General features: G+C 44.5%; 2 protein-coding genes and 1 long non-coding RNA gene across 3 annotated transcripts; 1 reads left to right on the top strand and 2 right to left on the bottom strand.

Moving 5' to 3' along the window:
• Positions 1-891: 891 nt before the first annotated feature.
• Positions 892-5,378, bottom strand: LOC123189753 (uncharacterized). Its single transcript, XR_006495976.1, has 2 exons — positions 3,010-5,378; positions 892-2,866 (listed from the first exon to the last, which is right to left on the bottom strand). It is a non-coding gene; the product is annotated as an uncharacterized lncRNA (long non-coding RNA).
• Positions 5,379-5,727: 349 nt separating this feature from the next.
• LOC123189752 (diphthine methyltransferase) lies at positions 5,728-7,147 on the bottom strand. Its single transcript, XM_044602244.1, has 2 exons — positions 6,811-7,147; positions 5,728-6,297 (listed from the first exon to the last, which is right to left on the bottom strand). Exons 1-2 carry the CDS (start codon positions 7,145-7,147, stop codon positions 5,963-5,965), a joined length of 672 nt encoding a protein of 223 aa, XP_044458179.1. The 3' UTR covers positions 5,728-5,962.
• Positions 7,148-7,278: 131 nt separating this feature from the next.
• LOC123189751 (2-phytyl-1,4-beta-naphthoquinone methyltransferase, chloroplastic) lies at positions 7,279-9,331 on the top strand. Its single transcript, XM_044602243.1, has 8 exons — positions 7,279-7,491; positions 7,583-7,647; positions 7,729-7,819; positions 7,906-7,994; positions 8,196-8,329; positions 8,401-8,462; positions 8,640-8,739; positions 9,133-9,331. The coding sequence occupies exons 1-8, from the start codon at positions 7,324-7,326 to the stop codon at positions 9,231-9,233; spliced, it is 810 nt and encodes a 269-aa protein (XP_044458178.1). The 5' UTR covers positions 7,279-7,323; the 3' UTR covers positions 9,234-9,331.
• The last annotated feature ends 2,149 nt before the right edge of the window (positions 9,332-11,480 follow it).

The following is an 11,480-nucleotide window of genomic DNA, read 5'->3' as shown; positions in this document are numbered from 1 at the left end:
TTAGACCCGGTTAGCAGCTAATAATCATCACAAGGCGGCGGCATTTTAGATATGTTCTTCCCCGGCAGTTCATGTAAATAGGAGGCCGCAATAACTGATGCAACATGTGAAGCTGGATACCGGAAGTTGAGAGCTCGTATCTTAGTATATTATGTGCATGGATTTGATTGTTACTCACTCCGTCCCATAATATAAGAGCGTTTTTGACACTACAGTAGCTCGTTAAATACACAACAGGAGAATCTCGTTAAGGAACAAATGAAGATCATCATTGGCTTGCACCATGGCTGAATTTTTTTTTCAGTGTACCAATCAGGACTTGTGAAGAAAGAGCGGGGTAGACCGAATTTGACATGGGAGGAGTCCGTTAAAAAAGACCTGAAGGATTGGAGTATCACCAAAGAGCTAGCTATGGACAGGGGTGCGTGAAAGCTTGCTATCCATGTGCCAGAGCCATGAATTGGTTGCGAGATCTTATGGGTTTCACCTCTAGCCTACCCCAACTTGTTTGGGACTAAAGGCTTTGTTGTTGTTGTTGTTGTTGTTGTTGTTGTACCAATCAGGACTTGTCCACAAGATATGCTAAAGTCCCAGACAGCCAGAAGGGGGAAACCTTTTCATCACTTGTTCCCCTTCTCTTTTCAGTTTTAGATCTTATTGCCATCTTTCATATAGATGTTTTTTAGCTCATAAAAAATTCCGGAAAATGTCTGCCTTGGAGTACATCATGTAAATATTATGTTTATAGCAGCACAGATCGCTGTAGGGTCAACGTATTTAAAAGAGCCATAGAGTTCAAAATATGCAGTGTATTCTGCACAGACAGCATACACCAATCTGTTTCGAAGCAGCATATATAACAAGTTAACCGGTAAAGACGACACAAGAGAATCAAACAAGACACCATAAAGTGGTTTTGCTAGATGAACATCAGCCATTTATAGTAGTGTTTCCAGAGTACACATAATAAAGGAAGAGAAAAACAAAACATGGACTTGAAGCATCCATTGATTCATCACACACAGAGACTTCCGATTATTCGACTTCCACCTGATACAACTGAATGGAGAGAAAAGGATAAAAGGGGGGTGGACTCCTGCCGGAGTTCACCATTGCCGTTTTGTGACTTGCCGATTCTTGCGTACCTCAGGCGACCACCTGGGAGGTCAGGAGAGGCACCGCAAAGCTGAAGCGCTCAGCTTTGCGGTTCATCCCGACCCTGCTTCCGCTCTCAAGAGCCATGTAGATGCTCGAGCCATGCGCCTTCCATAGTCGGTAGGGGCTGTGGACAAGAGGAGAGGGAAGGGTTGCCTTATATGCTCGTGAGGATGCTGATGTCTGCAGGTGCTTTGCCAGGTAAATCATAGTGCAAGGACCTAGAATCTGCAAGGTGGCATTTTAAATTGGCCAGCGTACAATGCATTATTGGAGAAAGGACAATGAGAGTAAACTAAACTTTACTGTGTCGAGTGCTCAATTGCTGGGATTCACAATGAGGTCGTTGTTGCCTCGCTACATGTCAATTTCATCTACATTCTCTCTCTAGAGAAACTCCCATTCCACTCCCAGGCCCACTGTTATCAAAAGCAGTTATTTACTCACGAGAACAATGTTAAAACCTACATTGTAAAAAGGAGGGCATTTACAAAAGGCACTTCAGAAGCTATGATCAACATCCAATTCCAGGGCATCTATACTCGTAAACTTCATATCTCTTTTCACTAGATGCAGATCCTACCTCATTATCTCTTTGATTTGTCATTCGATTTTCACTAGCTGTCCCATAATTCCATTGACATTAGACCTTTCAGTTTTATCCAATAGCGCGTATAATAGGTCCTTCCTCGCCGAGCAGTGCTTTCAGCAAGAGATATTTACCAACAAATATAAAACTCAGGAACTGATCATGTGGGCTGAATCTACCATAAAATATAAAGGTAGCCTAAGCCTTTACAAAAAGCTGAAGAAGCACACTCCACCTCTAAAGCTATGCCTTTAAGAATATGGAGCTAGAGCAATGTGGCCTTCCTATTCAGCCACTACTTCATGCTTATCCGAAGTGTTGCATTTCCCAACCCTGGAGTGTAGATTAGAAAGTCCTCTATCTAATTAAATCATCTCCCATCTCGATGCTATTAAAGTTGACATGATCACCAGATCTCAGTTCCAACTTCCAAGTAAGATTACTAGATTAGCACTCTCGAGTCCTAGCTGGACCATCCCTGGATATACATTAAAATCTTCCAAAAAATCAACTAGTACGTATAATCAGTGGACAGGTGCTCCCAGTACGACAGCAAGGAAATCACTACCACCAATCGTGGGGCTCCACTGCTCCACCAAAGTGGGATTTAATCGTTGGCCGCAATCAAGTGGAGCAATCCAACGAACTTTCTGAATGTTAGCTCTTTTAATAGATGGCTGAGGGATGCACATAGTGAGTGCCCTCACAGAAATGCACCAATCAGTGACGTCAGAGACAAGAACCAAGGTTTGTGGTTCCCACCATAGTGATTGATTGGTTACCACTGGCGATGGCCATGGAACATGCTGTGCCTGGTTGATTCTATCAAATCCAGGCAGGCAGGCAGGCAGGCAGACAGGGAATAGATACTAGATTTATGTTTTAAACCAAGTTAGTTACTTCTTACCAATGGTTATGTGGGTAATTCATATAGCTGCTGTAGAGCTGACTAATTGGGGAATGGCTATTATGCCACCAAATATACAGCATCTTCTCGTGGATGTGGAAATCCAAATGCTCAGCCAAACTCAAAGCTTTTGCCTGTTTGCTCTTTAATGACACAGACTAAATACTCAAGACATGCTTGAAAGACGACCCCATCAACATGGCCATTCCCTTCTCCTGGTAGCAAAAACCCATTAGAGGTTTGATTCTCAAAAGAAAATAGACCAGAAACTCGAAACTGTTCCTATTCGCCAGGTAGCTTTATCAAATTGAGTTTAATAACTTTCATACGAATGGCGGTTCCAGCTACGTTTGCGTACCTCGAGGACCCTTGAAACTCGTGATCATATTTTCTGGAACTGCTCCTTCAGCAGGGGCTGCTGGGCCTCAATTAATCTTTACCTTGCTCCTTCCTCTCAGCAAACCTCTCTCCAGAGAAGCCTTTCTTGTAGCAGCTTGGAACATTTGGAAACAAAGAAATGCTAGAATTTTTTCATAATATTCCTCCTAGTTTAGCCTCCTGGCCTTTTCTCATTAAAAGAGACCCTTTCCTTCTCTCTTACAGAATGAAGGATGAGCAGGCTTACCAGATTAGCAGTTCTTCTCCCCCTCCCCCTGTACAGCCCTCTCTTGTAAATATTACTACTCCCTCCGATCCATATTACTTGTCTCTGGTTTAGTACAAAGTTGGGTACTTGTTTTACTAAATTTGTACTGTCGAGCCTCCCCTATAATTTTCCGTTCAAAAAATATATATCATGTTCAGGGTTGGAAATTAGGTGTGTCGTGCTTAAGGAGAGTAAAACAGATGTATAACGTCCCGTGTTTACTTAGAAAGATAAACTCTGGAACATAGATACAATATTCTTACCAGACTAATCCATAAATTAGGTTTAGCCATGTAGGGGTGACCCCCTTCACGTCAAAGAATCCCCTGAGTAGCCATTCATGATGAAACCAAAGGAGGTCATGACATCAGCAGATAAGGTCTGGAAAGTCAACTATATTGTCAATTCAATACAACAGAGCTGAAAGATGAGTAGGATCAAATTAGAGATTTTATGTCAGACAGTAAATCAGATTCTCTACAATGAAAATTCAAGCAATAAATTGTCACATACTAGCCTCTTAGGTCTTGGGTCTAGATGCTTCGTGCAAATCAGTGGGATGAATCCAATACAACACTATAAGGCTCAGCTAAAGGGTAGATTAACATACCTACTGCATGTCAGCCATCAGGGGAAGGCCTAAGAGCACAACTAAACCAGCTAGTGTAAGCCATTCTAGCATAATAAAATTCAAGTCCCCTCGGTAGCTAACCTAAACAAACAGTTGATATTGAATCCTTTTTAAGGAAAAAGGTCAGAAAACATCAAAGGTTACTTAGCTACATATAAGACTAAATACATCACTATCTTTATTGTTCATGTTCGGAATACAGCTATTCTTGGTGACCTGATGTAGAAACAGATAATTCTGATTAGTGCACAGTTAGTACTTAGTGGTGTCAGATAGAAGGATGCAGGAAGGGAAACCTTAGAGCTTTTTTCGCTTATCATCCCAAGCAAACCATATGATTCTCATTATTCTATTTCTCTGACATGCCAACCAGCATTCCCGCTTATTCAAAGTGACACAGATCTCATCTTGTCCATTATTACCAAGGTATCTCATTCTACTGTAGATGATTTGCCTCTAATGAATTCAGAACAAGTCACAAACAAATTGAAGCATCCTTTGAGGTTATCTTCAAATATTACCCATAGTTATTTATACCACAGTCAAGTACATGTCAAAATTGATTCATGTCTTCATTATTTTCACCGATAGGAGCAGAACAGTTCTGTAAACTGGACCAGTTGATCTGTTCTGCGTTCTGCCTTCTGAGCCATGTGTGATTAGCACAAAGACAAGACTCAGAACTTTCTGGGAAAATGCAAACGATAAAGAATAAAGTAGCTCTACTGAAGTGTGGTATGAGTATTGCTTCATGAGTCACTAGTAACTTAGTAAGATCCACTAGACCGCAATATATTTTTAACTTATCAAAAAAGCAACTAACAAAACTTATCAGAAAAGTAACTAAGAACTTTTTTGCCCTTGTTTTGGCCCGCTGAGGCTGTGGCAACTACCCAACACCTCAAATTTCATCCAAGAAAAACAATGATCCAACACTTTTAAGAATCGTGATTAGCATGTTGACCATACTGCGCAGTAGGTTAATATAAGCAACAGTGCATGCACTGGAAAAGTAAAATCGGTAACCATTCCAGCCGTTATCAGAATGTGATGAAAAAGAAAAATAAGAAAGCACTGCGTACAGCATACTGTAAGTTTTCAGACAGAATTATTAGTTTATGACCAGCGAAAAGCTCAGTCAGAGGCTCTTCCAGGTAGATGTCTAGATTGGTGCTGAATCATCACTTCTATGCACCAGTCACCAGATGAACTTCAAAACAGTTTGTGCTCAAATAACATGAACAGATAGCTTCAAAGTTTTGTGGAAGCTTACAACGAATACTGATTACTGTGAATGCCTAGCTATAAATTAGACATCATACTACTATAAGCTCATCATTTGAAATAAATTAACATAAATTCACAGAGCTACCTGAATGAAATCAATTTGGTTCATTCAGGGAATAGGTTGGTCCATGCCATATTGATACTTCAACTGGGCATAATGATGTTTTACGCCTTAGAGGTTGGGTGGTTGACTAGGTTCTCTGGTTGCCACACACGGAGAAGGCGGTCATAAAATGAACAAGTAGCGATAACTGAAGAATTCGTGTTATATTCCGCTGCTTCACTTGTCTGCCAATCTGCACCATATGCTAAGGACTCATGCTTGCAATATGTTTCCATTATGGTAGCATCTCCAGCCCCTGCTTTAACAATGGCAAAACCGTTGTGCATGCATGCAGCCAATACGACATCTGCAATATTAGGATGATATTTCAACCTCCATACACCACCTCCTAAATTCAGGGACTTCTCGTTCACAGGTTTCATCATTGATCTCATGCAGTGGCGGAGCTAGCTCCCGGCGACCTGGGGCAGCTGCCCGGGCTGCTCCGGCCATTTTTCACTAAACAATGCAAAGAAACCATGATTTGCAGTACTAATTACTTGGGCAAATGCCGGGCAACATCGCCGTGTAAAGACTTTGCCCCGGCTCCTTCAGCTGGCTGGCTCCGCCACTGATCTCATGTCCCAAACTCTGAGAAATTCGTCATAGCTTCCAGTGAGTAGCATATTCCCCTCCAATGGGTTCTAAGCAATGCAACACACACCCATAGTATGAGTCTTCTTATTCCGAAACACAGCATTCGATGGGCTTTCCCGCAAATCCCAGCAACCGAAAGAGCAGTCGTCCGATCCACTGTACAACAAGTGTGGTCTTGCACGATCGAAATAACATGTCCAAACTTCATACTGATGAGCAGTCCATTGTTCTGATACCTCCAGGCGGTCCTCTCTCATGGGAACCACAGACAGTGAACCATCTGATAATGCAACGGCCAGGGAATCGGCATTTTGGTTCCAGTCCACATACAAGCACATTGATGAAGAAATGTTTCCAGCAACCACATCTGTTAGAACAACACCTGTGTAATTTGGTCATACAAAGCACTTGTATCAGCCCTCAGGATGTACATGTACTTTTAGACATGATCAAGATATTACATATATGAAGTGTTTATTATACTTTACAGCTACATCAGTTCCCGGCATCAGTATGGAATTCACTAGGCTAACTCTTTAATCGAACAACGATATTATGAAAAATATGAGCAATGCATTTCGAGAAGACTAGCAGACGAACCCAACTTTACTTTGATCATCAATCAGCAGCAATTTACCCTAGTTGTCAACAAGGTAATGGCAATCTTCCCAGAATATCGCAGCCTACAAACAGCTTGTTCTGAATCCAGAGTAAACTATGCCTTCCGTATGGACATTGGCAACCAAAAATGGTCATGCTAGTTCTAATGAAACGTAGCCTGCCAGCAGATGCTACCAGTTACACTTAACAGTTAACACATGGCCCTGTTTTAACATAACAACAGTTTTGTACCAAAATTTACTTGTGAGATAGTAACAGCAGTAGCAAGCAGCACCTTCGTCCGAGCCGTCTTCATGCTGGAGGCGCCGGAGCACGAGGCGTCCGTGGGCGTCGGCCTGCGCGAGCAGCGGCGCCGTGGGGCTCCACTTCATGTCGAAGACGCCGGCGGTCTCCACCGTGTTGAGCAGCCGGAGCCGTCGGGACTTGTCCTCCGCGCCGGCGTCCACGGAGAAGAGCGATACGGTGCCCGCGCGGTCCTGCTGCTGCTGCTCCTCTCCCGCCTGCTCCTGCAGCGTGTACGTGGCTGCCGCCAGGATGTGGCGGAAGGGGCGGTGCGGGCAGAACTCCACCGCGTCGGCGTTGCCGCCGAGGTGGCAGGACCCCACGTCCATTCCCAGACCCTCGCTTTCCCCCGGGATGCAGGCGGCGGCGGCGGCGGCGGCGAGGGTGGAGGGCTCCCAAATCGTTGAGCTTCAGAGGCAGGGGCAAAAGAGTCAATGGTCACCAGTCAAACCTAGTCATACTAACCTATCCTAATCATGTGGCGGGGGCGAGCAAACGGACACCGATGGGCACCTTAGCCGCGGCGATTCCCGTGACCGCCGGGGCGACGGCGCCGTCCAGGCACGCCGGCGGAAGACGACACCGCCCCCGCGGCTCCGTCGCCGTGCGCTGCTCGTCCGCGGCCGACGAGCGGCAGGCCCTCTTCAGCCGCATCGCCCCCGTCTACGACCATGTCCGTGCCTCCCACTCCCCTCCCCCTTTCCGCTGCATTGGCAAATACGTACTGTACTGACGACAGCGCTGCGGTGCCGCGTTCCTTGTAGCTCAACGACGTGCTCAGCCTGGGGCAGCACTGGACGTGGAAGCGCATCTGCGTCTCTTGGTCAATGTACATCCCCAGTGCTAGTCGCAGTAATGTGAATTCAGAAGACAACTGGTTGATGGGAAAATTTTGTTTTCTGAACATCAGGGCGAAGAGAGGGGATCGGGTTCTTGATCTCTGCTGCGGGAGCGGGGATTTGGCGTTCCTTCTGTCTCAGAAGGTCGGCCTAGACGGAGAGGTTGGTACTCTACTGAAATGTCGGATTGGCTTCAGGGTTCAGAACTTCAGAATATCCAAGCGATTTTTGGCTCTCAAATGTCACAGGTGATGGGTGTGGATTTCTCATGGCAGCAACTGCAAACTGCTGCTAGCCGTCAGGACCAACGCTGGAAGGCTTGCTACAAGAACATCAAGTGAGCACCCCCAATGTGAGAGCTTGGGAATTCTGAAGTTCCTGTCATGCGCAGTTTTTTGGAGCTTTTCTGAGGATATGCAGAACGTGTTTTTCTTTCGGGTCTAGATGTGCAATACTTAGGGCACATCTAGATGTGCTTTAGCAAAACTGTTTTCTTTTGATCAGCTTAACAACCTAGCTAAGACATGCTTTTTCGCAGATGGATCGAGGGCGATGCACTTGATTTACCTTTCACAGACCGTTACTTTGATGCTGTTACGGTTGGTTATGGATTGCGCAATGTGGTGGACAAACCCAAAGCAATGCGAGAGATCCTTAGAGTCCTAAAACCAGGTTGGGTGCACGGTTCAAGTTTCGTTCCAGTTCAGCGTGAATTCTCATGATTTGGTTTTCCTGGGCTGCAGGATCACGAGCATCTGTTCTAGATTTCAACAAGAGTTCGTCATTTTTCACGGCATCGTTACAGGTAAAATTTCAGCCCATCTTGGACGCATGATACAGATGAATTGGTTTGTTCAACTTCCCTAACAAAGACCAATCATCTACTCTTGTACCATGACATTCTAGCAAAGTCACATGTAGTCACATGTTTGGAACTGATCCTACAATCCTGACTAACTAAAGTGATATTTTTCTTTGACAGAGTTGGGCGATCAATAATGTCGTGGTTCCTCTGGCTAGTAGCTATGGACTTACTGAAGAGTACAAGTACTTGAAAAGTTCGATTGCACAGTATCTTACAGGTTTGAACTTGATGTTTCGTTCCTGTGAAAACTTCCATGACACAGAAAATATATCACGTCATCAAGTAAAACATATATAAGAACTAAACTAGAGTTACCCGCAAAAAAAAACTAGAGTGTACCTAGTAAAAGGAATAAAACAAGGAAGGTGCATCTCAAAACTTACATAGCCCACTCTGATAGCACAAGTACACCATCTATTTCCTTCACGCGCAAAGCTGTGGCATTATATAAATGTACATATCATTCTGCTTTTTTTAAGAAAATAGTGAATTATTTTGTTCCAAACGATGGAGTGGTATGTGCCATTTCACCGACGACCATGTACTGATTCACGATTTTATCACCTTCCTTTATTTACATCAAGCTTTTCTTTGTTCATCTGTTCTCCAGGAGAGGAGTTGGAGAAGTTAGCCAAAGAAGCGGGTTTTTCCTCCGCCAAGCACTATGAACTTGGTGGCGGGCTCATGGGGAACCTAGTAGCAACTCGCTGATTAGAATTGTAGCGACGAACGGGATCTGTATGAATTATCTGAATTTTAATTTAAATAATTAATTTTCCTCTGCATTACCGAATATGCAGTTTGGCTGATCCCATATGGAACCAATGCTTCAAACTTCCCAGCTGTGCATTTCTCCTGCTTGAACAAGAAAACTAACATACCTACGGCATGGAAACATTCAGGTCAGCATGAAATCACACCTACGGCATGGTAATCAAAACCACAGTTCTGAAATGCAGGCCGTTCAATCAAAGTCATGGTTCTGAAGTGCAGGCGCCACTGCGCATACCGGGTGTGCTGTTCTGCAACTTCTGAGCAATAAGACTATAAATCGGACATAAGAAACAAGCATCTCCTCGTCTTATTGGTGAAACTGGCAAGGCATGGGAATGATCAGTGAGAATTTCAGGCTCCGTACATTTTCCGGTGAAGCGCACTGCTCTATTCTGAATCCTGTATCCTCTGCCCTCCTCTGTTTATTCAGTCCCCATTTCGGCAGTTCAGATCTACACTGGAGTATTTATGTTCAGTGATTTTACCAATGACCATGGTGAAGCTTCTTCAGTTCAACTCGATGAACGACCCAGCAAAATATTCGCAGTAAAACATAAGTAACCCCCTACCAGGAGTCTAGCACCCAAAGGGTGATATGTATGAATTATCTGAATTTTAAGTTTGTTAATCCATTTTCCTCTGCATTCAAACTTCCCAGCTGTTCCGTTTCAAAAAATAAAAACTTCCCAGCTGTGCATTTCCCTGCTTGAACAAGAAAACAACACACCTACAGCATGTAAATCAAAACCACAGTTCTGAAGTACGTACAATCATGGTCACAGTTCTGAAGTGCAAGTGCAGGCGACACTGTGCATGCCGGGTGTGCTGTTCGGCAGCTTCTGAGTAATATGACCGGAAATCGGACATAAAAAACAAGCACCTCCTCGTCTGATTGGCAACTGGAACTGGGAAGGCGTGGAATGATCAGGTGAGAATTTCAGGCCCTGATTTTTTTTCTGGTGAAGTGCGCACTGCTCTGAATTCTGAATCATGTATCATCTGCCCTCCCCTGTTTATTCGGTCCCCATGTCGACAGTTCAGATCTACACTGGAGTATTTATGTTCAGTGTTTTTTTACCAGTGATTATGGTGAATTTTTTTTGAGGGGTACTATGGTGAAACTTGTTCGGTTAAACTCGATGAATGAACCAGCAAAGTAAAACATGAATAACTCCCTACTATCACCCAAATTCACAAGCTACTGACAAAACAAAAGGTTCACAAGCTACAACGAATTCTTGGATCAATCATTCCAGCATAAACCACTGTCTTGCAAGTTCCTAGCCACTAGCTCTGCTAAACAATCTGGAGTAGCAAACAGAAAATAAACAATCTTAATTAACACCCAAATTACCCCTTTTTGGGACTCACCGTGGCTTCATGGGCGCAAGCCAAAAGACATTGCCCCGCTCATTTACAAAGCGTCAAAGAGAAAGAATTGGAAAGTTCGGGAGCCCTCTCACACAATGCATGGATCCTCAAGATCAAACCGCCCACCATCATCTCCGCTGAGCTCATCACGCGGTTCTTCACTCTTTGGGCGCTTTTGCATGAGGTCCAACTTGATGATCTCACCGAGGATGACATTGTCTGGAAGCATACGGCTAGTGGAATCTACTCGGCGGCATCCGCATACAAGGCACAATTCTTAGGGATGGTTCTTACACCCTTGGACAAAATGGTTTGGAAGGCTTGGCCCCCCCAAAAGTCAAGTTCTTCGCTTGGTTGGCGCTACAAGACAGAATTTGGACTGCCGATCGTTTGGCAAAACGTGGGTGGCCCAACTGTGGTCTTTGCCCTCTCTGCATGAGAGTGCAGGAATGTGGGCCTCACCTCTTCTACGAATGCCGCTACACACGAAGGCTTTGGTCTTTGATCATTGACAAATACCATATTCTCGGTCTTCACACCAACGGTTGGCCCCTGTTCGACTCAGTTGAGGCTTGGTGGGCAAGTACCTGCGACAACGCCACTCCAAACCGCCAAGCTAAGGCGTCCCTCACCATGCTTGTTTCGTGGACTGTCTGAAATGAGCGAAACGCAAGGGTCTTCAAGCACAAGAGCGCTCCTCCAACTATTTTGCTTGCCTCCATAGAGACCGAGGCCAACTTTTGGGTCATCGACGGTGCCAAAAAATTAGGGTCCATTATTTCGCGAGAGTGATGTCATGCCGTATATTGAGTG

The sequence above is a fragment of the Triticum aestivum genome, chromosome 2A (assembly GCF_018294505.1).
Source record: "Triticum aestivum cultivar Chinese Spring chromosome 2A, IWGSC CS RefSeq v2.1, whole genome shotgun sequence".
Lineage (NCBI taxonomy): Eukaryota > Viridiplantae > Streptophyta > Magnoliopsida > Poales > Poaceae > Triticum > Triticum aestivum.
This window is presented reverse-complemented; position numbering and strand designations above follow the sequence as displayed.